Source organism: Pristiophorus japonicus, chromosome 1 (assembly GCF_044704955.1).
Source record: "Pristiophorus japonicus isolate sPriJap1 chromosome 1, sPriJap1.hap1, whole genome shotgun sequence".
NCBI classification, from domain to species: Eukaryota; Metazoa; Chordata; class Chondrichthyes; family Pristiophoridae; genus Pristiophorus; species Pristiophorus japonicus.
In genome coordinates, this window is record NC_091977.1 from 82,809,158 (window position 1) to 82,834,418 (window position 25,261).

A 25,261-nucleotide genomic window follows, 5' to 3' on the forward strand; every position below is an offset into this window, starting at 1 on the left:
CGAGAGCGAGAGAACGAAATCCGGAATTCACGACATGGTCACTATTCACTTCATACCCAATAAACCTGATCCACGTGAGCTCTGTTGTGTCTGGAGTAAGCAGTCAGAATGGCTCGAATTACACTTTGCAAAATAACTGATTACATAGGCAGAGAGGATCTAATTACACATTCCATAGAAACTGCTGGGTGTATTGTGTCCTCCAAGAGGACCAATCAGGACCTGCCATCCAAGGGGACCAATCAGGGTTTTTAGTGTTGTGAATAAACACGTCCATGTTCTAAGGTGCTTCGTGGAGGTGTAATCGACAAAATGGATGCCAAACCAAAGCAGGAGATACAAGGAGTGGTGACCAAAAGCTTGGTTAATGAAGTTGGTTTTAAGGAGGATCTTACAAAAGAGAGGGAGTACGAGAGGTAGAGGTGTACAGGAAGGGAATTCTAGAGTATGAGGACCAGGTGGCTAAAGACATGGCTACCAGTGTCTGTTTGTATGACAATTAAGTGAGCAACTGCTATTCACTTATTATTTCCCAGATCTTGATAAATTGATTCTAACCAACAAGAGCATCTTGTGTGCTCCACTGCAATGAATCAGTAAAATAACACCCTATATATTTGGGATACAAAGATAAACAGTGATTGCTGGAGATTGTAAGAAAAAAGTAAATGCGGATAATACACAGATCTGCATACATCTCAGAAAGAGAATACAGATAGCACTTGGAGTAGAGACTGAAATAATCCGACAAAGGGTCTCGGTCTGAAAAATTAACCTCTTTTCAGATGCCAAGGGACTTGCTTACACAAGTCAGGACAAAGCAAATTTTCTCTCCTTATTTGGCATCGCCATTCTTAAGACACACCTGCAGTTTCACACTTCTACCACTAGATGGTGGTTATAAGTTTGCACAGATGCTTATCCTCAGATGAAAAGATTTTTTTTAAATTTGAAGAATTTGTTAGGTTCGCTTTCTTTTATTCATAGCTGTTGTTGACTTGGATGTGTAGTTTAAAAAAAAAATTGCGATGTGATTTTCACTCTTGTTGACTGCTTGCTAATTTAATTATTGATAATTTATATTTGCAGGTGTGACAGAAAATCTATTTAGGATCTTTTATTTGTAACGAAATGTGACACGATGGGACAGGAAATGCAGTTTTTTTCCTGAATTAATCAAATGTCTGACTTTGCTGAGTGTTTGCACATAGTAGCAAGTCTCCAAATAGCAATTCCTTAAAAATTAAGGTTGTAAACCAAGCATAAGTTTTGATACATACTCAATTATCTGTTTGGCAAAAAAGTCAGATACATCGTCGATGTTGGAAATAATAATCTTCTTTTCTTCACTCTCAGGTGCAACTGGGGCTTCTTCATCTTCCTCCTCAAAAAATAAAACAAACCTTATATTCAGATCAAACAATACAGACATTATGCCAATTAGAACTGGTATAGCTTTTTGCCTCAATGCACAAGCACTGGGATGAAACAAATTAAAAATACATAGTGAAGAATTACATCCCATAGTTATGACTCACCAGATGGTCAGCTGGAAGCCTTTTTGTGTCTTTGGTGATAAACTCTTGAACATAAAGGAACAGAGCATATCTAATTCAACAGGTTGCTGGATTTCATTAAAAGGAAGCACAGTGGAGCTCCAATTCAATATGACGTGACACGACAGATGTTCACACCCACAATGTCCTATCCAGAAACTCCTGAGCTCATGCAAACCATGTTGATGTAGTAGGAAAAAAGCCAGTCAACCTCGGCTGCTCTTCCATATACCACACTGCTGGCCAACAGTTGTAGGGCATAATATATAGAGGCTAGAATCAACATAGCTTCTGTCGTAGACCATTCAGCTTTAAGCCTGTTCACCATTCAATGAGATAGTGGCTGATCTGTATCTCAACCCCATTTATCTGGCTTTGCTCCATATTCCTTAATATCCTTACCCAACAAAAAATCTATCTCAAGTCTTAAAAAGTTTCAATTAGCCCAGCATCCACAGCATTTGGGGGAAGAGTTTCAGATTTCTACTACCCATTGTGTAAAGAACTGCTTCCTGATTTCAGTCCTGAATAGTTGGGTCTAATTTTAAGATCATGCCGCCTTGTTCTGGATTTCCCCACCAGAAGAAATAGTTCCTTTGGCCCCAAGTTTCCACACGCTACAAAACGGGCGCCCCTCCGAGCTGGGCGCCCGTTTTTCGCGCCAAAAATGGCGCCGGAAAAAAACGTGCGATTCTGGAGCGCCCTGCAGCTCCATGTCTGATTGGTGCGGCGCCCAGGGGGCGGAGCCTACCACTCGCGCCGATTTTGTAAGTGGGAGGGGGCGGGTACCATTTAAATTAGTTTTTTTCCTGCCGGCAACCCTGCGCGTGCGCGTTGGAGCGTTCGCGCACGCGCAGTGTGAAGGAAACATTGGCACTCGGCAATTTTTGTAGTTCTTTGTAGCCGTTTAATTTTTGAACATTTTTTAATAAAAGCACATTGCCATCAGCACATCAGCACTGAGGCTTCTTTCAGCAATGAGAAGGCTGCAGGAAGCCTCAGAAAGTTGAGGCAGCCGTTTCCCGTCGGGAAATGGCTGCTGAACTTGAGGCTTCCTGCAGCCTTCTCACTGTCTCCTTCCCCCCCCGTCCGCCGTCTGGAACGGCTTCCTCCCGCCCCCCCCCCCCCCCCGCTGCGTTCGGTCGGTCGGGCCAGCACTCCCTCCCTCCCTCCCTCCCTCCCCACGCCCGCTGTCGGGTACGGCTTCCTCCTCCCCTGCCTGCCGTCGGGAACGAACGGCTTCCTCCCCCCCTCCCTCCTCCCCCCCCCTCCCCCCGCGGGAACGAACGGCTGCCTCAACTTGAGGCTTCCTGCAGCATTCTCCCTGGCTGAAGCACTTTCACACAGGGAGGAAGATGGTTTATTTAATCTTTTCTTTGCTTATAAATTTTTATTCAGGTTGGATTTTTTTGTATAATATTTGTATAAGTATAAATAAGGATTTATTGTAGAATTTAATGACTTCCCTTCCCCCCTCCTCCCCCCCCCCCCCCCCCCCAACTCTTTCTGGACGCCTAATTTGTAACCTGCGCCTGATTTTTTAATGTGCAGACAAGGTTTTTTCAGTTCTACAAAAATCTTCACTTGCTCCATTCTAAGTTAGTTTGGAGTACGTTTTCACTGTGGAAACTTTCAAATCAGGCGTCAGTGGCCGGACACGCCCCCTTTTGAAGAAAAAATTCTGTTCCAAAGTGAAACTGTTCTACCTGACTAGAGCTGCAGAAAAAAAAATGAGGAGAATTGCGATTTCTAAGATAGTCCGTTCTCCACCAGTTGCTCCTAAAAATCAGGCGCAAATCATGTGGAAACTTGGGGCCTATGTATCTACCATATCGAATCCGGATATTTTAAAGAAAACTATCAAATATCTGGTTTGTACACATTGCCAGAGTAGATAGGGTACTATGGATAATTTTCAAAGAGCTGAATTTAGGATCAAGTATCTAGAGTTCAAGGAATTCTATTTTATTCCTTTAAAATGGTTATACTACTTTTTATATACATCGTGTTGATCTATTTTCTATGCTATTAGTGGAGACTCAAAGCATTGAAGCAGTATTCCTCAGAAATCTTTGCAGAATTCCAAATATGTTTGTTAACCATAAAGGGGGGGGGAGAAAGAGAAATCAACAAGTCACTTAGATACTGAGATTTTAAAATAAACTCTGGAAAAACTCAATTCTTGTTTGTAACTGGCAAATAATCAAGATGGATCAATCTAGACCAATGCAAGTTGCCACAGCTTTCCAAAAACTCACTCCCCAAACTTTCCGCCAATATAAAAAAGATATCTGTTTGAATTGACATGAACAAGGACAACAGTTCAACATTTCAAATTTAGTGATAGCTTTTTCAGAAGAAAATAGAACTACAGATACAGTATTGAGAATCCGGTAGCCTCGGAACCGAGCTCGCTCCGGATTCTGTGTATTTCCGGACTTCGGAACGTCTTTATAACGTTCCAAATCCAGAAACGCCCGAACCCAGGTTAGCATATTTCCGGACTTTGGAAAGTCTTTCCGACGCCTCGAGTCCGAAAACACCTGGGCCAAGGTAGGTAGATAGGGGCGGGGGAAGAGATGGGCGGCGGCCCGACTCCGCCACGGATCATCCCCGTGCCCGGATTACGGAACAGTATGGATTCCGGCACTCCGGATTCTTGACACTGTACCTGGAGTGGGACAGTTTCGGCTTTGGGCGCAATTGGTAATCTGGGTGCACTTTATGCCCAAAATTGTGCAGGTTTTAAGAGGCTCCCCCTCCTGCCCCATCTGAGTTTCCACTCAAACTCATTTGCATATGACCAAACATAGAATCTGCCATGAACCAGCGTTTTGAAACCCTTTTTTTGTAAATGTTTGCTTTAAAAAATATTCCTTAATATATTTAAAGGTGGCAACTTGGTGCAGTTTGATTAGAACAGCTGAAAATGGATTGATCATAAAAAATCATTTTTAAAATCAACGTCAAACCACCATCTGCGAGTAAGCGGATTTTAAATTACTGAAATAACTTAAAAATACACAGAACCATTTGCTAGTTACAGTATTAAGTTTTAGTAAAATTTAAAAAAATTATGTTCACTAAAAACTTTTAAAAATGTGACTATTAGTGGCCTTGCGCCCAAAAGAATCAGCTTAATTTTTAGAGCCTCCTGGAAGGCCTGCAAATGAGCACAATTAGTGGAAACTCATCTTGGGGTCGCGGCCAGTTTTGTGGACAAAAGAGCGCAGAAAATCAATTTGCGCTGGATGTAATCAGTGCTAAAAAATACCGCAATCTTTTGCACTGGTTACGCCAATTTCGGATGAATTACGTCAAAGAAAAAAGTGTAACCGAGCGGAAACTCCAGGCCAGCAAGTGAAACGATTAGAAAAGAAAGCTCACAGCAGTATGTTTTTCATTTCCAGCAAAATAAGTCCTATCTCAGTGAGCTTTAATACATGGGTCAGGGATTCTGGTGCACAATTTAAATAGCATTGAGAACCTCGAGGTGATTGTTTCAAAGTACTTTATAAAATCACTGTCTGAAACGGCCTTCAGCCTGTACAGTTACTTTCACATGCTCAATAAAGTTGGCAAGCAGCCAGAAAATAAATCTTTAGTAATCGACCTCATCAACTGCTAGTTTTACCCAGGGAGGCCTGGGAGAAGTACTAAGCCTGCCTTCTATAGCATGCAGTCATTTTGTTTTAAGAAAAGAACAGAATTTGGATTTGAAAAAAATTATAAACTAACATCCAGAATACAATTTTGAAGCACACAATTGAACTGGCCGACCGGCACAAACTTTTGGCATAGGTCATTCCAAAGGCGTCAAAAAACAGACATTGTGGGTCTATCTCCACAGGTAATCATTGACGATATATTTGAATGTAATAAAGAAATCAGAGAGAACAGGTAAAAGCAGCATATTTTCCCAAACCTTCTCAAATTAGTTTGCAACTAATTGGCAACACTCAAAAATGCAATTTGAGTATCTTCAGAAATAGCATTAGCAGGTTCCACCAACAGTGGATTTCATACATAAAAAAAACTGAGCTGGACAGATGTGAGGCAGCCCAGCCTATTCGAAGTTAGCTGATTTCAGACGAGAGCAGTGGGGAGTACTATAATTAGTCAGCATTCCCTGGGTTAGGGAGGGGAAAGCATTCCTGCTCTTGAACAATATACAGTGACCCCTGCTGTCAGTTCATGCATGCGGATGTCAGTCGATTTGAGAGCTGTACTAAAAGGCAACTGTACCTCAAGAAGTCTATGTCATCAGCAGAAGGGAGGGGCAAGAACTGTCAAATGGAAGTGAAATAAAGCTGTAACGTGCCACAAAATTGAAAGAAAGCATCATACCTCCTCTTCATACTCTGATCCACTCTCCTCAGTATCTGATCGTGGAGCTACTTCATACCTAAGGAGGGGGGGGGGCAATAGAAAAAAAGTCAGGTGGTCAATATTTCCACAATTAAAAGATTTAAATTGACACAACTAAAGGTTTACCACTAAGAATCACGCAATATCCATTAATAAGCTTATAAAAATGAAGATGAATTGTGGATAAGCTGAACACACTGGCTCTCACTGCAAAGCATGGGCATTGCTTTTCATTGGCTTTATTTTTAAAATTGAAGGAAGGGAGCTGCTATGTTTGTTAAATTATAATTTTTTTTTCCAGTATAGACTTCAACAAATTAACAAACCATTCTCGTCACAAACAACAAACATAGTTCTTGTGATTCACAGTACCAGATAACAAGTTCAAACAACTTGTCTGACTTGCGCTTCCTTGTTCATTCATATAGACATTTATGAACTAGCAGATCTCCTGGATAACTGGGTTTGAACATAGCGATATGCTGCACTGCTGGCCTGATCTATCCATATGAAGCCATTGTTCAGGTACCCCCTGTAATGAAGTATTCTGAAATGATCAAATCCAGGTACTTCAGCTGTATGTAAAAGCAGTTCAGAGGGAAATTCTAACTGTTTGTAAATTTCTGGTTCCTGCTCAGAAGGACCTTTTGCGAAAAGCTTAACTTTAAAAAAAAAATAACACAGAAGACCGGTCTGCATTCGGAACAAAGTGCAACAGATGTGCTAAATGCAAATCTTATAAATAACTAGATGTCCTACAGCATCGCCGGTGGTAAATTGGAGAATTCATAAACTTCGCCACCTCAATCCTGGCCTACGCTAAACCCATTCTCTGACATGGGTGGAGTCCTATCGCCAATGGACTGAATTTAAAACCCTCAGACAAACCTCTCCATGGTCTCATTCCACCCAATCGCTGCAACCATCTCCTGCATATTTCCTGTTGGTTCATCCTCAACCCACTCCATCTTAAAATGACAGAACTGCAGCTGCCTTGACATCACTAACTCCATGGTCAAACCTTTATACCACTATCTTCCTCCCCAGTTTTGAATGTCTTTCCAAAACAGATATTGGTGAAGCTTATGGTCACCTCTCCTAACCTTGGCACCTGTTGCTTTCTTTTTTGCCTCTTTAATAGAGCTGAGGGAAGTTTTTCCATGTTAAAGGTACTCTTATAAATGGCAGTTGTTCAATTATTACAATGGGTGTGGCAGCACAGCAAAGACAGATGTGGGACCAACAGTCCCCCGAAGGTGCACGGCCGCACATCAATCTGGAGGTCCCACGCAGGCCAATCACAGGCTGGAAGAGATAGTGTTCAAAATGTAAATATAAAGGGACCACGCACTAAAAATTGAGAGAGAACATTGTGTGGGACCATGAGGTGTACATTGTTGGGTGAGAGAGAACTGGGCAAATCAATGGTGTTTGCCTCCCCCAAAAAAGTGCAGATAGGGGTTTTCGGGATTTGGTGGGGGGGGGGAAGCATGGAATAGCCTACAGCTGGTGTCCAGGCTCTCAGTAAGTCCCTAAGTTGTGTGTTAGAACTTGTGAAAACCCTGACCTTGGTGTATCCAGTTGCAGTTAGGGTGAGAAGTGGCTTGCAGCTTTAGAAGGATGAGTTCTGGAGCTCCAAGGCAGGTGTGAATAACAGCACAGCACTACCTACCTTGGGAGACAGTTGCATCTCAGTAGTGAGTAAACAATAGTGTCCTACTTTACAGGCCAAGCATGGAGGATTTGAATTCCTATTCATTTTTATGTCCAACTGTGTCTCAGAACAGCATGACAGACAGGAGTGCCCCACACATTCAAAATTACAGGACAACCTTTTACTACTGTTACATAAAATGCAAACATGACTTACTTACCCAGGATTCATTTCCAACCATGCATCCAGTTGGACAGCTTTTGGAGCCTCAGGTCCCTGAAGGACTTTCCCAGTTTCAACGTGAATAACTTTAACTGGCAAGTCACTCATCTGACTGCTTTCATCCAAAAGCTGATATAAATGTAAAAGTTTTTTTTTGTAAATATGAATTCATAGCTTAAGTAAACAAGACCATACCACATTAGTTGAACACATGATCAATAGAAATAGTTTTGAATACATTTCTCCCCATTTTTTTTTGGGGGGGGGGGGGGGGGGCGGTAGCGGGCAGGAAAGGGAAGCTAAAATATATGAAATAAATGTATAAAATCTTGACGGGTCAAAAAAATGCACAACATCTCAGAAAATAAATGTAATACCTCAAAGCAAACAACACTTAAAAAATTGACAAACCAGTCTTCCCCTCTAGTCCAGAGTTCAAATCCACCTAAACTGGTGCAATGCAAGTTTCCCCGGTATGCTGACTGCAAAGTCCTATAGGTACAGGTTGAACCTCTCTGGTCCGGCACCCTCGGGACCTAACTGGTGCCGAAAGAGAGAATTTTCCGAACCACGGGAGGTCAGTGCTGGTGATCGCTGAGTGAGAGAAGAGAGGCGGGGAATGTTGGTGATTGGTCATCGCTCTGTCTGTCTCAGGTCTGACGCCCCTTCACTGCGCTATCAAGTCCCACAATTCCATAATGAGGAAGCAGAGTGATATGTTGAGCGCATAACAGTGAGCTCCAAACCCAGGCCCAGGAAAGCAGCAGTTCCGCCACGGATGCTGAACCACGGATGTTTCCGGACCAGAGAGGTTCAACCTGTACTGAGTTTGGGCATGAAACAGTATAAATGTCAACAATTGGCAAGTTCATTAGCAGAATGGTTGCCATAGAAAGCGTTGCAATGGTGCAGTAAGAGGAGCTCTTGAGGTTGGATTATAATGCATCTTCCTATGGTATAGTACAGGGAGCGTAAATGTGCATCTAACCTGACCTTAACTGGATATTCTTCACCCAGCACAGGTTAGGTCATTCATCCAAAAAGCACATTTAAAATAACTGAACACTTATTTCTGGGTTTAGCCATTTGAAATACATTGTGCGGGCAGTAGGTGGGACTACTGTCTGGGAATCACCTCTTGCTCCAAAGTCAAGGGTGGAAGTTGGCTACATCTACAGGACTTTGGCAGCAAAAATTCCAGTTTTTTTGACTTATTGGCTGCTGTCAGAAATAGCAACCAAATAGCCTTTGTCCCTGCACCCAAAAGATAAAAAATACTTAGCTTTGAAGAAAGTTACTAACAGATCCATCAGGTTGCCAAGCAACCTGAAATACTGAGCTGCCTTGTTTGGGGGGGGGGGGGGGGGGGGGTAAAGAGAGAGAAAAAAAAAGAGGAAAACATCTGTCTGATTGGGATCCAAAAATGACAGAATGCATTATGACATCACTTCGTTACGTCCATTCACTTTAAAATGCTCCTGTGTTTTTCAGCCAGGCGCTTCCCAACCATGTCATCCACAGCCTAGGAAACTCCCGCCAATGACAAATAGGCCTGCAACCCAAATTTATTCTGCCCAGTCACAAACTGCATTAGGCAACCAAAAAAAATACTTACCATTGGGTACCCAAAATAAAATCTACTCCATAACCATACTGATATTCTTTACATTGTTCGGCACAAAAACTCTTAATAAAGTCTACAAAATAGTGACTCAAAACAACTCACCTCTCCATCGGGAGCAAGGCTGGAACTTATTCCTTCAATAGGTTCCTCAGTTTTCTGTTGGATTTAAAAGGATAGAAATGTTATTATTGTTACAAGTACTAATTCAGAGAAGCAGCTTTTAACTATGAACACTGTAACATTTACCTCAATAGAAAGAATAGAAGGGAACCAGGCCAGGCACATCTTATAATATTTTCTGTAAGTCAACTACTATATCAAATTGGAAATGTATGACAAACAAGGTATTTGCTGTCATCCATTTCCAATTTGGAAGCGTGACAGTAAAATAAAAGCCAGAGCCCAAATTAAGAAGCAAAGATAATACTTGAACTTTTGTTTTTATTGTAATACTTGAAATTGGTTGGGGAAGGTGGTGTCAAGAGAAATAGCAGTAGTGAATAAGACAACAGAAAACAATTTTGAAGAAAGGAGATAGAACAGAGACAGACAGAATGGAGAAAGAACTTGCACGTATGACTGTAGGACCAATGTTCCCTTCAAGCTGTGCAGCGGTCTGGATCACTAGCTTTTAAATGTAAAAACGGCGCATGCGCAGACTTTTGAATGGGCCGCGCAGCCCGCTAAAGGGGCCACGCGACCCAAAAAACATTAGAGGGAACATTGGTTAGGACGTCCCAAAGCGCTTTACAGCTAATGAAGTACTTTCGAAGTGTAGTCACTGTTGTAATGTAGGAAACATGGCAGCCAAATTGCACACAGCAAGTTCCCATGAACAGCAATGAGATAATGATCAGGTAATCTATTTTATTGTTATTGGTTGAGGGATAAATATTGGCCAACCAAGAATAGTGCCATGGGATCTATTACATCCAACTGGGAGGGCATACATGGCCTTAATTTAACATTTCATCCGAAAGACAGCACCTCCAACAATGCCAACCTAGATTATGTGCTCAAATCTCTGGAATGGGGCTTGAAACCACCAACTTTGAGTCAGATGAAAGAGTGCTACTACTGAGTCAAGGCTGGCTCTATATGAAAGGATATGGGGGAAAAAAAAAACATAATATAGGCCCCTTCCCCTGCTCAGCGGGTAGGGGAAGGCCAGCTCAAGGAACAAGGTAGTGGTTACATCTTCTGGAAAGGCAAACCAGAAGAACGCCACCTCCATGGGGTAGACTTCACCATAAAAAATGAGTTAGTTGGACATTTTAGAGACTCCCCTTGCGAGATAACGAACGCCCCATGACCCTTCGGCTCATCCTAGCCCAGAACCAGTGCACTACGGTCATCAGTGCATACGCCCCAACCCTGGAAGCTACAGACGAGACCAAAGAGGAATTCTACTCCAGCCTTGCACAATCCCTGTCCCGAGTCCCAACGGACGACTTTAACGCCAGAGTTGGAAAGAACACAGACCTCTGGGGAGGTGTGACCGTCAGAGAGGGGGTCGGGAAAACCAACTCCAACAGTACCCTCTTCCTGACGAAATGCTTAGAACATGGCCTTGTCATAACCAACACCTTGTTTCGTCAGAGCGACAAGTACAAGGCCTCATGGCAACACCCTCGCTTCAAGCACTGGCATCTGCGAGACTACGTCATCATCCGAGTGAGGGATCACAAGGATGTCCACATCACCCGCATGACAGGAGCAGACGATTGCTGGACTGATCACCGCCTAATCCGCTCTGTTATTTCCATCAACATTGCCCCAAAACAGTGGCGGCAACAGAAACGCTGCCGCAGGAAAATCAACACTGGAGCACTCAAAGAACCTGCTAAGAAAGCCCTATTCAGCCAGCGCCTCACAACAAACCTGACTACTTCCAGTGAACTGGAGATGCAGAGTGCCCAGTCTGCCCTCAAGGCCTCCATAATTAGCACCTGTGAAGAGATGCTTGGTCACTCCATCAGGAAACATCAAGACTGGTTCGATGAGAATGACCAAAAGATCCAGGAGCCAATAAGCCGCAAATGCAACGCATTCTTGAACTGGAAACAGCACCACAACTCGAGAGCAAGAATGCAGCTCTATAGACATCTGATGGCCGAGGTCCAACATAAAACTCGCGACCTAAACAGATGGTGGATGGGAAAAGTGCAGGAGATCCAGCAACTAGCCGACAATCACAACGTGCGTGGATTCTTTAGTGCAGTCAAGACCACCTACAGCCCAAGCATCCACGGTCCCACCCCACTGAGGGCCAAGAACGGAAAGGTACTCATTAAGGACAGAGAGGCAGTCAGTGCCCGCTGGAAGGAGCACTTCGAAGATCTCCTTAACCGAGACTCGATCTTCGACGTGAATGTCCTCGACTCCATCACGCAGTATGCTACCCGCCGCCACCTCAGCACAACTGCAGCCTGGTGTGGAGGTAGAAAAGGCTATCCAACAACTGAAGAACAACAAGGCCTCAGGAGCAGATGGAATCCCTGCCTAAGTACTAAAGCATGGTGGAGAAGTACTATTGGCATGAATCCATGAACTAATATCTCTTATTTGGAAGGAGGAGAGCATGCCAGGGGATCCGAGAGATGCTGTAATCGTGACCATCTTCAAAAAAGGTGACAACTGCGGTAATTACAGGGGAGTTTCCCTGCTGTCTGCCACAGGGAAAGTCATCGCAAAAATCCTCCTCATTCGTCTTCTCCCAGTAGCTGAAGAGCTCCTCTCAGTTACAGTGCGGATTCCGCCCACTAAAGGGCACAATGGACATGATCTTCACCGCGTGCCAAGAGAAATATACAGGGAGTAGCATCAACCTCTGTACATGGCCTTCATTGATCTCACAAAGGCCTTCGACACTGTCAACTGTGAGGGATTATGGAGTGTCCTCCTCAAATTCGGCTGCTCACAAAAGTTGTCACCATCCTCCGCCTGCTTCACGATGACACGCAAGCCGTGATCCTGTACCAACAGATCCACCACAGACCAATATACGTGCAGACCAGGGTCCAGCAAGGCTGTGTCATCAACACTCTTCTCGATCTTCCTTGCTGCAATGCTCCATCTCCCCCTCAGTAAGCTCCTCGCTGGAGTGGAGCTAATCTACAGAACAAACAGGAATTGTTCAATCTCCGTCGCCACCAGTCCAGATCCAAGGTTGTCCCATCCTGTCAATAAATTACAGTATGAAGATGATGCTTGCGCACACTCGGAGGTCGAACTCCAAACCATCGTCAACACTTTCACCGAAGTGTACGAGAGTATGGGCCTTACATTAAACATCTGTACGACAAAGGTTCTCTACCAATCTCTCCCTGCCACAGTACTGCCCCCGATTATCAAAATCCATGACGAGACCTTGGACAACATGGACCACTTTCCATTCCTTGGGAGCCTACTGTCAACAAGGGCAGACGTCGACAACGAAGTCCAACACCGCCTTCAGTGTGCCAGTGTAGCCTTCGGTCGCCTGAGGAAAAGAACGTTTGAGGACCGGGACCTCAAACCCGGCACCAAGCTCATGGTCTACAGAGCAGGAGTGATACCCGCCCTCCTATATGCTTCAGAGACATGGACTATGCACAGCAGGCATCTCCATGCACTGGAGAAATAGCACCAATGCTGCCTCCGCAAGATCCTGCAAATCCATTGGCAGGATAGGCGCACCAACGTCAGTGTTCTCGCTCAGGCCAACAAACCCAGCATTGAAGCATTGACCGCGCTTGATCAGCTCCGATAGATGGGCCACATCTTCCGCATGCCCGATACTAGATTCCCAAAACAAGAGCTCTGACACGCCAAGCAAGTCCCAGGTGGGCGGAGGAATCGCTTCAAAGCTTCCTTGAAAAGGTGCAACATCCCCACCGACACCTGGGAATCCCTGGCCCAAGTGGAGGAGAAGCATACAGGAAGGCGCCGAACAGAGAGTCTCTTCGCCGGGAGCACGCGGAAGCCAAGCGCAAACAGCGGAAGGCGCGCACGACAACCCAAGCACCCCACCCACCGCCCCCCTTCAACCACCACCTGCCCCACCTGTGACAGAGACTGTCGATCCCACATTGGTCTCATCAGTCACCTGAGAACTCATTAGTGTGGAAGCAAGTCATCCTCGACTCCAAGGGACTGCCTAAGAAGATAGGCTCCTGCCCCTGAAATACCCAAGGAAAGGGCTTAGTTATGCTAATATATTATTCCTTCCCACACCAGTCAAATAGGCTACCAACACATGCTGTCGGAGTTTGTGTGTAGAATGTCTATTTAGGCAAGATACTGGAAGGCTACCAACTCCCTGTGGAAATAGTGTCGTTATGAGTGGTTGGCTTCAAGATAAGCAGGAAGGGAAAGGGAAAAACAGACTGAAAGGTGAAGCAATTAAGAACCAAAGAATGGGAAAAAAAAGAATGAAAATGGAAAAGGCAAATAAGGGATACTGATCAATGGAAAAACAGGGGAAAAAACTCAACGTGCAATAGGTACACTTCCCAAATAACTAGGGTATCATTTTCTACCCAAAGCTGGGGATACAAACAGGGACTAGACCAGTTTCATACCTCAATTTAGAGGACTGAGTAGAACAGGTCAGAACAAAATTAAAATGCCCTGGGTTCTGCATACAAGCATTAATAGGAAGTACAGACCTTCTTTTTCTTCTTCTTTTTCTTCTTTTCTTTAGCCGCCTGGGCAGCTTTATGCTCGTAGACCAGTTTAGTGAGGCTGGCAACATACTCGTCTGTTTGTTGAAGCAGGTATGCAAGACGCTTATCCTTTTTCTGGTCAATTAGTTTACGATAGCCTTCTTCATCTTCTGCCTGTTTTCAAAAAATTAAAATCAAGGGGTTAATTTACAAAATTCACATGGTACTTACAGAACAGAAACAGGCCATTTGGCCCAACAGGTCCATGTCAGTGTTTCTGCTCCACATAAGCCTCCTCCCACCCTTCATCTAATCCCAACAACATATCCTCCTTTTCCTTTCTCCCTCATGTGCTTATCTAGCTTCTCCTTAAATGCAGCTATGTTAGTCACCTCAACTACTCTGTGTGGTAGCGAGTCCCACATTCTAACCACTCTCCAGGTAAAGAAGTTTCTCTTGAATTCCCTATTGAATTTCTTGGTGACTATCTCATATTTATGGCCCCTAATTCTGGTCTCCCCCGCAAGTAGAAACATCTTTCTATGTCAATCCCATCAAATCCATTCATAAACTTAGAGCTCTATCAGACTATCCCTCAGTCTTCCATTTCCTAGGGAACAGAGCCCGAGCTTGTTCAATCTTTCCAGTTCTGGTATCATTCCAGTAAATCATTTCTGAACTTTCTCCAGCACCTCTATATCCTTTTTATAGTAAGGAGACCAGAACTACTCACAGTACTGCAAGTGTGGTCTAACCAAGGTTTATACAAGTTGAACATAACTTCTCTGCTTTTCAATTCTATCCCTCTAGAAATGAACCTTAGTGTATTTGTTTGCTTTTTTAAAAAGAGCCTTATTAACCTGTGTCGCTACTTTTAGTGATTAGTGTATCTGTACCCCCAGTTACCTCTGCTCCTCTACCCCATTTAGACATTTATTTTCCAAGGAGAATGTAGCCTTATTCTTCCTACCAAAATGCACCACCTCACACTTATCTATATTGATGTTCATTTGCCAATAATATGCCCATTCTGCAAATTTGTGTGTGTGTGTATATGTGTATACACACACACACACACAAATCACTAAAAGAGGAATTCTACTCCAGCCTCCCCGAGTCCCTATGGACGACAAACTGATCCTCCTCGACGACTTCAACGCCAGGGTCGGTAAGGACACAGCCCTCTGGGGAGGCGCGATCGGCAGAGAGGGGGTAGGGAAAATCAACTCCAGCGGTACCCTGTTCCTGACAAAATGCCTAGAACATGACCTTGTCATCACCAACACCTTGTTCCGCCAGAGGGACAAGTACCAAGGCATCGTGGCAACATCCTCACTCCAAGTACGGACACCTGCTGGACGTCATCGTCCGTGCGAGGGACCGCAAGTACGTGCGCATCACCCGCGCCATGACAGGAGCAGATGACTGCTGGATGGACCACCGTCTAATCCGTTCCGTCATCAACATTAACATAGCCCCAAAGTGGCAACAGCAACAGAAGCAATGTCGCAGAAAATTCAATGCCAGGGCACTCAAAGACCCTGTCAAGAGAGCCCTATACAGCCAGCGCCTCACTGCCAACCTGGCGACCCTCGATGACCCCGAGACGCAGAGTGCCCACAGCGCCTGGTCTGTCCTCCAGGCCATCATATCCAGCGCCTGCAGAGAGATGCTCGGTCACTCAACCAGGAAACATCAGGACTGGTTTGACAAGAATGACCAGGAGATCCAGGAGATAATAAACCGCAAGCACAGGGCATTTTTGAACTTAAAGTAGCAACCCAATTCGGGAGCAGCAAGGCAGCTCTACAGACAGCTGAAGGCCAAGGTCCAACAAAAAACCCGTGACCTGAATAGATGGTGGGTGGAGAAAGCATAGGAGATTCAGCAGCTGGCCGACAACCATGGCGTGCGAGGATTCTTCAGCGCAATCAAGACCACTTACGGCCCAAGCACCCAACACCCCACCCTACTACTGGCCAAGAATGGAGAGGCATTCATTAAGGACACCGAGGCAGTCAGGGCCCACTGGAAGGCCCACTTCAAAGATCTCCTTAATCGAGACTCTGCCTTCGACATGAGTGTCCTCGATACCATCCCGCAGCATGCGACCCGCCACCATCTCAGCAAACCCCCAGCCCTGCATGAGGTAGAAAAGGCCATCTGTCAGCTCAAGAACATGGCATCAGGAGCAGATGGAATCCCCGCTGAGGCACTATCGTATGGCGGAGAAGCACTATTGGCATGAATGCATGACCTCATCTCTCTTATCTAGAAGGAGGAGAGCTTGCCGGGAGATCTCAGATGCAGTAATCGTAACCATCTTTAAAAAAGGGGACAAATCCAACTGCAGTAACTACAGAGGAATCTCCCTGCTGTCGGCCACTGGGAAAGTCATTGCTAGAATCCGCAACTGTCTTCTCCCTGTGGCTGAAGAGCTCCGTCCAGAGTCACAATGCAGATTCCGTCCACTAAGAGGGACAATGGATACGATCTTCACCGCGCGATGACAAGAGGAATGCAGGACACAGCACCAACCCTTGTACATGGCCTTCTTTGACCTCACAAAGGCCTTTGGCACTGTCAACTGCGAGGGACTATGGAGCATCCTCCTCTGTTTCGGCTGCCCCCAAAAGTTTGTCACCATCCTCTGCCTACTCCACGATGACATGCAAGCCGTGATCCTGACCAACATATGCACCACAGACTCAATGCACGTGCAGACCGGGGTCAAGCAGGGCTATGAGATTACGTCAACGCTCTTCTCTATATTCCTCATTGCAATGCTCCATCTCAAACCCAACAAGCTCCCCGCTGAGTGGAACTAAACTATAGAACCAATGGGAACCTGTTCAACCTTCGTCGCCTCCAGGCTAGATCCAAGGTCATACCATCCTCTGTCATTGAACTACAGTACGCGGACGACACTTGCATCTGCGCACATTGAGGCTGAACTCCAAGCCATCATCAACATCTTCACTGAGGCGTATGAAAGCATGGGCCTTACACTAAACATCCATAAGACAAAGGTCCTCCACCAACCTGATCCCATCACTCAGCACTGCCCCCCCCATTCCCCAGCCTGGTCATCAAAACCAACGGCATGGCCTTGGACAACATGGACCATTTTCCAGACCTTGGGAGTCTACTGTCAGCAAGGGCAGACATCAACGACAAGGTCCAACACTGCCTCCAGTGCGCCAGTACAGCCCTTCAGTCGCCTGAGGAAGAGAGTGTTCGAAGTCCAGAACCTTAAATCTAGCACCAAGTTCATGGTCTACAGAGCTGTAGTGATACCCGCCCTCCTATATGGCTGAGACGTGGACCATATACAGTAAGACACCTCAAAGCGCTGAAGAAATACCACCAATGCTGCTTCCGCAAGATCCTGCAAATCCACAGGGAGGATAGACGCACCGACATTAGTGTTCTTGATCAGGCCAACATCCCTAACATCGAAGCACTGAGCACACTCGACCAGCTCCGTTGGGCGGGCCACATCGTCTGCATGCTCAACACGGGACTCCCAAAGCAAGCGCTCTACTCTGAACTCCTACACGACAAGCAAGCCCCAGGTGAGCAGAGGAAACGTTTCAAGGACATCCTCAAAGCCTTCTTGATAAATTGCAACATCCCCACCAGCACTTTGGAATCCCTGGCCCAAGACTGCCCTACGTGGAGGAAATGCATCCGGGAGAGCACTGAGCACCTCGAGTCTCTTCGTTGAGAGTATGCAGAAAACTAAATGCAGACAACGGAAGGAGCGTGAGGAAAACCAGGCTCCCCCCACCCACCCTTTTCTTCAACGACAGTCCCACCTGTGACAGCCTGTAATTCCCGTATTGGACTGCAGAGTCACCTGAGAACTCATTTTTAGAGTGGAAGTCTTCCTCGATTTTGAGGGACTGCCCACGATGATGATGACACCCACCCGTCTGCAAATTTGAAATTGTATCGGCGATAGGTCATTGACCTGAAATGTTAACTCTGTTGCTCTCTCCATAAATGCTGCCTGACCTGCTGAGTATTTCCAGCATTTTCTGTTTTTATTTGAAATTGTACTTCGCATCCAAGTAGGTTATGTAAATGGTGAAGTGGTCTCAGGACCGATCCTTATAGAACACAATTTCCCACTTGTTGTCATTCTGTGTAACTACCTTTAACCCCCAGTCTGTTTCCTGTTTTGTAGCCTGCCTGCTCTCCATTCTGCTACTTGTCTCCTGACTCCATATGTTCTGATCTTTAGTTATGAGTCTACTCTGCAGTGTCTTATGGAAGGCTCTTTGAAAATCCAAATATATTATTAAGTCTACTGCATTACCCCCTTATCTAGCCTTTTTGTTACTTCTTCAAAGAAATCAATAAGGTTGGTCAAGGATGACCTTCCCTTTTGAAATTCGTGCTGACTGCTCTATTATTTTTAGTTGAGATGTTTTTCCATTACATCTTTGAGTAAGCATTCCATTATTTTTCCTATCACCCACATTAAGCTAATTGGTCTAGTTCTCTGGACTTGTTCCAGCTCCATTTTTAAATATAGGAATCACATTAGCAGAAATTTACACCACAAGGTTTCCAGTCTGGAGATTTTTAGTTTAAACAAACGTGTCTACTACTTCCACGCAATGCAAAGAGGCTCCCAGATTGATGAATATTTTAGTGGGTGCATATGTAAAGGTTAGATATCATGAAGTATGACTGGGTCAAATTTTTAATAGCCATTGGAAACTGCAACCAACAGAGGGTTACAAATTCACTATAGGGATGATTCGATAAGCTGAAATAAGTGAGTTTGACAGAAACACAGAAAATTTGGCAGCTTTGAGTACTTTTCTTTAGCTTTTTTCACATTTGTCTGAAGATGAATAAAATTTGAATAGAAACTATTTCAGTCCACACCTTTTCAGGTTCTTAAAATCCATAACCAATGACAAAATTTATGCATTAATGAGGGCTTTCTTTTACTGTTGGCAATGTTTTTTAAATACAAGTTACGAAATACAAAAATCAGCAAGGGCCTGTAATATTTGAACCTAAATACCCTAATTTCCCCCATACACAATCAAATGAAAGAAAATGGACCAGTACTTTAGAGATTTGAGATACAAAAAAAGTTATCAGCAATTGGAGATGATTGCATGGGAAAAAAACATTAAGTAGCAAATTTGTGGTTTGCAATTGCATTCTTGTTTATAATTTATATTAGAAATTGAACTGCAAACATTGCAAGTCCAAAAGACGACTAGCTGCTGAATGCTATTACAGGGTAATAACAAAAGTATCTAAAATCAGGTATAAAGCAAACATTGCCCAGTTACCCATTATTAATAATGGATATATTTAAAACCAGATATTACAAGTACAATATTATAAATTGTAAACGTGGGTGATTCCGGAGTCCGGTCTGCGTGAACCGGCTCTCATTTCAGTCGTTAAATCTAACTCCCATATCTGATGACAGAATCGTAGATAAAAGCTGGGTTTATGAATCTCCAATGGGACAAGAGAGCCAAATTAAGCAGCATAAAGATAGCAAGTCAGCTCATAGATACTGGTCTCCCAGAATCCAAACTAAAATGCTAATGTACAACTGCCTACAAGTGCACATCTAGTTCAAAACTGCAGTAGGTCCTACAGACATAGCTGTTTGTCAATATTTCCATTCTGTATTTTACAAAGGTCATGAGAACACTGGTAAATGACCACTTAAAAAAAAAAGTATTAAGATAGAATCAGAATAGCTGTCCATCATCCCTCCGTTATAATGAGTACATTATTTACCCAACAGGATTTAAGCAGCCAATTTCAAAACTATGTGACCATAAACCAAATTGCCTTTTCATGGATAGATCTGTTAACAATTGGAAGTGTACTAAATTGTCAGACATTACATTCTTAGAGCTAAAATAATAAGTAAAAATAGCAGATAAGCTTTCATTAGTGTCTGCAAACTTCTGTACTTTGGGATTAGCCTTTGGTGTGTGTGAGAAGTCAGCATGTAACAGAACTTTGACTCTTTACATCACAAAGCAAACGCGTGTTGGAAATTTAAATACCATTAGTTCAGAAAACGTAGCACTACATATACCAACTGCAATCTTAAAGCTAAGCAGCAATCGACTCAACAAAGTGGTAGTTGCTTTGGTAGCTATCAATTTGGTAACTACCAGGCCATTTTCTACATGTGCCATGCTTATTTCACACAAGACATTTGCTGTCCTCAATGTGTTTTATTAAATAGAACCCTCTACATTAGAATAATACAGGAACAACCAAAACAATGTAGTCAACATTACCATCAGCCTCCTCATTCTTTCTTTCTCAATCCTCTCAGTTTCTTTCTTCTGTTCACGCTCCGTGTTGGCATGCCAAGTACCAATGGCTCGGGAAAGCTTCTGAATTTTTCCAGTAACTGAACGGTGATATTCCTTGAAGTCTTTTGCATGCTGCAGTATGCTGTTGAGATATTCCTAAAACACACATACATCATTGAAGAACGAGCTTTTGTATCGTGCCTCCATATCCTCCGACATAACAAAGTGACTTTATTTCAAAAGTAATTTAAGAGGGAAAACAGCAGGCCCTACCAACAGCAAAGAAGAAGAATGATCTCCTAATATTTTTTTTGTGGTGTTGGGTGAGGAATGAATGTTTGTCGGAACTCCTTGCTCTTCCAATACTACTATGGTATCTTTAATGACCACCTCAACAGGAAGGCAAAATCTGGTTTTATTGTCTCATCCGAAAGACAGTGCCACAACAGTGTAGAGCTCCCTAGTACTAAAATAAAGTATCAGCCTACAAGTCCAGAAGTGAGATTGAACCCACATCGTCCTGACTCCAGGAGGTAAGAATGTTACCACTCAGAGGCCATTTCAGCCATCGTGTCTGTGCTGGCCAACAAAGAGCTATCCAGCCTAATCCTACTTTCCAGTTCTTGGTCCATAGCCCTGTAGGTTACAGCACTTCCAAGTACTTTTTAAATGTGGTGAGGATTTTTGCCTCTACTACCTTTTTAGGCAGTGAGTTCCAGACCCCTACAACCCTCTGGGTGAAGAAATTTCCCCTGAAATCCCCTCTAAACCTTCTACCAATTACTTTAAATGTATGCCCCCCTGGTTTTTGCCCCCTCTGCTAAGGGAAATAGATCCTTTCTATCCACTTTATTTGGGCCCCTCATAATTTTATATACCTCAATAAGGTCTCCCCTCAGCCTCCTCTGTTCCAAGGAAAACAAACCCAGCTTATCCAATCTTTCCTCATAGCTAAGATTCTCTACTCTTGGAAACATCCTCATAAATCTCCTCTGTACCCTCTCTAGTGCAATCACATCTTTCCTGTAGTGCGGTGACCAGAACTGCACGCAGTACTCTAGCTGTGGCCTAATTAGTGTTTTATACAGTTCAAGCATAACTCCCCCCATGCTCTTGTATTCTATGCCTCAGTTAATAAAGGCAAGCATTCCGTATGCCTTTTAATCATCTTATCCACCTGGCCTGCTAGCTTCAGGGATCTGTGGACCTGCACTCCAAGGTCCCTTTGTTCCTCTACACTTCTCTGTGTCCTATCATTTGATGTGTATTCTCTTTCCTTGTTAGCCCTCCCCAAATGCATTACCTCACACTTCTCTGGATTGAATTCCATTTGCCACTGACCCAAGTCGACACTTGGGTACAGCATAAATTCTCAATTATACATATTTTAATTTCCCCCCCCCTCCATTTCTAGATAAGTTAGGACTACCATAGTATAAGAATTTCTCAGTATCAATCTTCGATATATGTTCTTAACAAGGTCATGATTATGCATTCGAAAACTTTTTGATTTGGTATTCCAGCTATTATAAAACATTTTCCACATTCAGTACTGAATTATTTCTGCCCAGTAATCATTTCAGTTAGCAAGTGTATAAAAATCTATCGCAACGAGTGAAGATTACTAAAAAAAATACCTGCCATTTTAAGATGGGGGGGGGGAGAAAAAAAAAATCAGAATACACGTACTCTTTCTTAAGTGCTGCGAGAACATTCAGCAGTAAAATAGAGGATTTATTCCAGTGAATTGCAGAAGTGCATTTATGCAATCCTTTAAGGTTTATTATTAAACAAATATATTTTGACATTTCTTGATATACAACGTATACATTCTATAACTACTTTTAAACTTGCCTCCAGTTATCTGAATTCTTGTAACATGTATGTCAGGTTTGTGGGCCAGTGACATAATGGCCTGAATTTTAATCCTTGGCGGGTTGCGAGTCCGAAGGTGGGGGGGGGGGGTGGGGGAGGGAAAGAGAGGCCTCCTGGAGGGGTCTCAGATCGCAGGGGGTGGGTGGGTTAGGCAGGGACAGTGGATCGAGGAGGCAAGTGTAAAGGCACTTACCTCCTGGATCCAGCTGTCCTCACCTTCCATTAGCTGGCAGATTTCACGAGACCTGCAAAACCTGACCACCCACTATTAAAATTGAAATGGTGGCTAAACCTGAGGCATTACAGCCTCTTATAATATTTAAATGGGCAACACGCTTCCTGGGAACAAGTTGGCTGCCCGCAACCCAGTCCCACCTCCGTTAAAATCGGAAGTTGGCGGGTTGGAAGCAGGTTCTGGTCAGGATTCAGACTTTTACACTAACTTCCCATACGACCCCCAACCCACCTTTTTTGGGTTGAAATTCCCCCAATGAGTCTGAGGTATTGGTTCAATTTTCACCATCTTTTATAAACCACAGACACAAATCTAGAGGACTAGCTTGATTGCAGTTTTTTTTAAATGCGTGGCGGTACAGGAGAGGTATTCAGCAGCTTTTTTTTTTACAAAAATGCATCTAAATTGCAGACAGAGATTATTTCTCTCTATTATCCCTTACAGTTGGCTCAATCATGAAGGCTTTGTGCATACCTGATGTTTCTGCCTGCGCTTACGCTCTTGCTCAATCTTCTGTTGCTTCTCCAGCTTTTCTGTGATACGAGCCTCTCTTAATGACTGCCGTTTACTACGTTTGTAGGCCTTCACATTTAGTGCTGTCTCCAGAGTTGTGTCACGGCGCATACAGGCAACCACCTCTTGCCTTAGCTGTTGGTTATTTTAGAAGAAAAAAACAAAATATATTTTTTTTTATACAGAGGATTACAAAACATTTCTCTCAAGATTACTTGAAATCTAACAACAGTCAACACCTTCCTCAGTTCTAGCTTGTTAGTGGAGAAATATAAAATGATGGTTTACACATTTTCAGATTATATTGAACAAGTGTGCAGATAGACTACCAGTATACAATCATGGATGCTTGTGGCTTTCAAACTATAAATGGGGCTGAAAATTAAATAGTTCTGCATCCAAAAGGAGGAAAAATGTACGTTGTACTTAAGTGAGGCCTGCAACATAGCTGTACAGTTGAGGCTTGTGATGTGTGTGGTGTGACAAAGTCTGTGGCTCTCGTATTGAACTGTTCAGCCACCAAAGAACTCACTTCAGGAGTGGAAGCAAGTCTTCCTCGATTCCAAGGGACTGTCTATGATGGATCTGTATTGGGAATTAAGGTTATTGGTGTGTGTGAGCTGTGCTACAGCAGTATCGTAAGGTCTGTGACATGGTATTCGTGTTTGAGGTACGTTGGCATTGTACTATAAAAGTTCATGATGAGTAAGCTGTGTTACAGTAGTTCAGTTGAAGTTTTTTTTTAATTCATTCACAGGATGTTGGGGTCGCTGGCAAGACCAAAATTTATTGCCCATCCCTAAATACTCTTGAGAAGGTGGTGGTGAGCCACCTTCTTGAACTGCTGCAGTTAGCATGGGGAAGGTACTCCCACAATGCCGTTAGGTAGAGAGCTCCAGTAGTTTGGCCCAACGAATGCATGGGTTACGTCAATCACAGTAAAACTTATAGGCCAATAAAGACTTGGTGAAATCAAGACAAAAGTCCTATTTCCAAATAAAATAATTCAATGGTACAATTTAAAAAAGTATACAGGAATAGACACCTAGGGGTGTACATACAGGAAAATTGAAACGGCTGTTAAAAAAAGCATTTCGACCCTTGTCTTTATAAACAGAGGCAGAGAATACAAAAGCAAGGAAACATTTATAAACCACTTGTTAGACCCAAGTTGGAATACTGTGTCCAATTCTGGGCACTACACTTTAGGAACGTTATCATGGCCTTAGAGAGGGTGAAGAGATTTATTAGAATGGTACACCAGGGATGCAGTACTTCAGTTTCATGGAGAAATTAGAGAACCTGGGGTTGTTCTCCTTAGAGCAGAGAAGGTTAAGGGGAAATTTAATAGAGGTGTTCAAAATCATGCAGGGTTTTGATGGAGTAAATAAAGAGAAACTGTTACAAGTTGCAGAAGGGTCAGTAACCAAAGGACACAGACTTAAGGTGATTGGTAAACGAACGAGGCGCGAGACAAAGAGACATTTTTTTTTAAATGCAGCAAATGATGATCTGGAATGCACTGCCTGAAAGGGTGGTGAAAGTAGATTCAATAGTAACTTTCAAACAGGAATTGGATAAATAGTTGAAGGAGAAAAATTTGCTATGCTGGGCTGGAGAAAGGGCAGGGAAATGGGACTAAATGCAAAGCTTTCAAAGAGCCGGAACAGGCAGAGTGGGCCAAAAAGTCTCCTGTGCTGAATCGATGATTCTTTCAATACATACCTGTCGTTGGAAGTTGAGTAGTCGAAGTGCTTTTAACTCAACAGTAGCTTTATTGCGCAAATCCGGTGGCAAAGAACCAGGCAAGTTTTCAAGCTCTTGAATACGATGAGCAATTCGAGCCTGAAGTCTTTGTGAAAAGAAAATCAAGATTAATTGTAACATTAAACTTGCAGAAGAGGCTCAGGTTCAAGCAGCATATAGCTCAACCATAATTGTTTTTTTGAAAGTTTAAAAAAAGTTTATACTCCACACAAGTCTCTACCTTATCTCAGCCTTTCAGCATGGCTTTGTATTCCCTTTTCTCTCGTGCACTCATCTAGGGGTCAAGTTTCAGCCTGAGTTGCTCCTATTTTTTTTGGAGCAACTGGTTTAGAATGGAGTATCTTAGAAATTGCAATTCTCGGCATTTAGTTTGCTCCAGTTCTAGTCAGTTAGAATAGATTTTTTCAAAAGGGGGCGTGTCTGGCCACTTACACCGGTTTTGAAAGTTTAGGCAGTGAAAACTTACTCCAAACTAACTTAGAATGGA

General features: G+C 43.6%; 1 protein-coding gene across 3 annotated transcripts in view; it reads right to left on the reverse strand.

The window, feature by feature from the left end:
* Positions 1-25,261, reverse strand: part of LOC139264606 (probable global transcription activator SNF2L2) — a 171,616-nt gene that overhangs the window by 101,350 nt on the left and 45,005 nt on the right. For 2 of the 3 annotated variants that reach the window (XM_070881337.1, XM_070881346.1), the window contains exons 7-14: positions 24,733-24,859; positions 22,969-23,142; positions 20,367-20,540; positions 14,074-14,244; positions 9,527-9,580; positions 7,799-7,929; positions 5,904-5,961; positions 1,281-1,384 (exon numbers count right to left, since the gene is read on the reverse strand). In XM_070881337.1, the coding sequence (XP_070737438.1) occupies positions 1,281-1,384; positions 5,904-5,961; positions 7,799-7,929; positions 9,527-9,580; positions 14,074-14,244; positions 20,367-20,540; positions 22,969-23,142; positions 24,733-24,859 (993 nt within the window). The remainder of the gene's footprint in view (positions 1-1,280; positions 1,385-5,903; positions 5,962-7,798; positions 7,930-9,526; positions 9,581-14,073; positions 14,245-20,366; positions 20,541-22,968; positions 23,143-24,732; positions 24,860-25,261) is intronic. The other variant, XM_070881356.1, reaches the window with a different exon arrangement.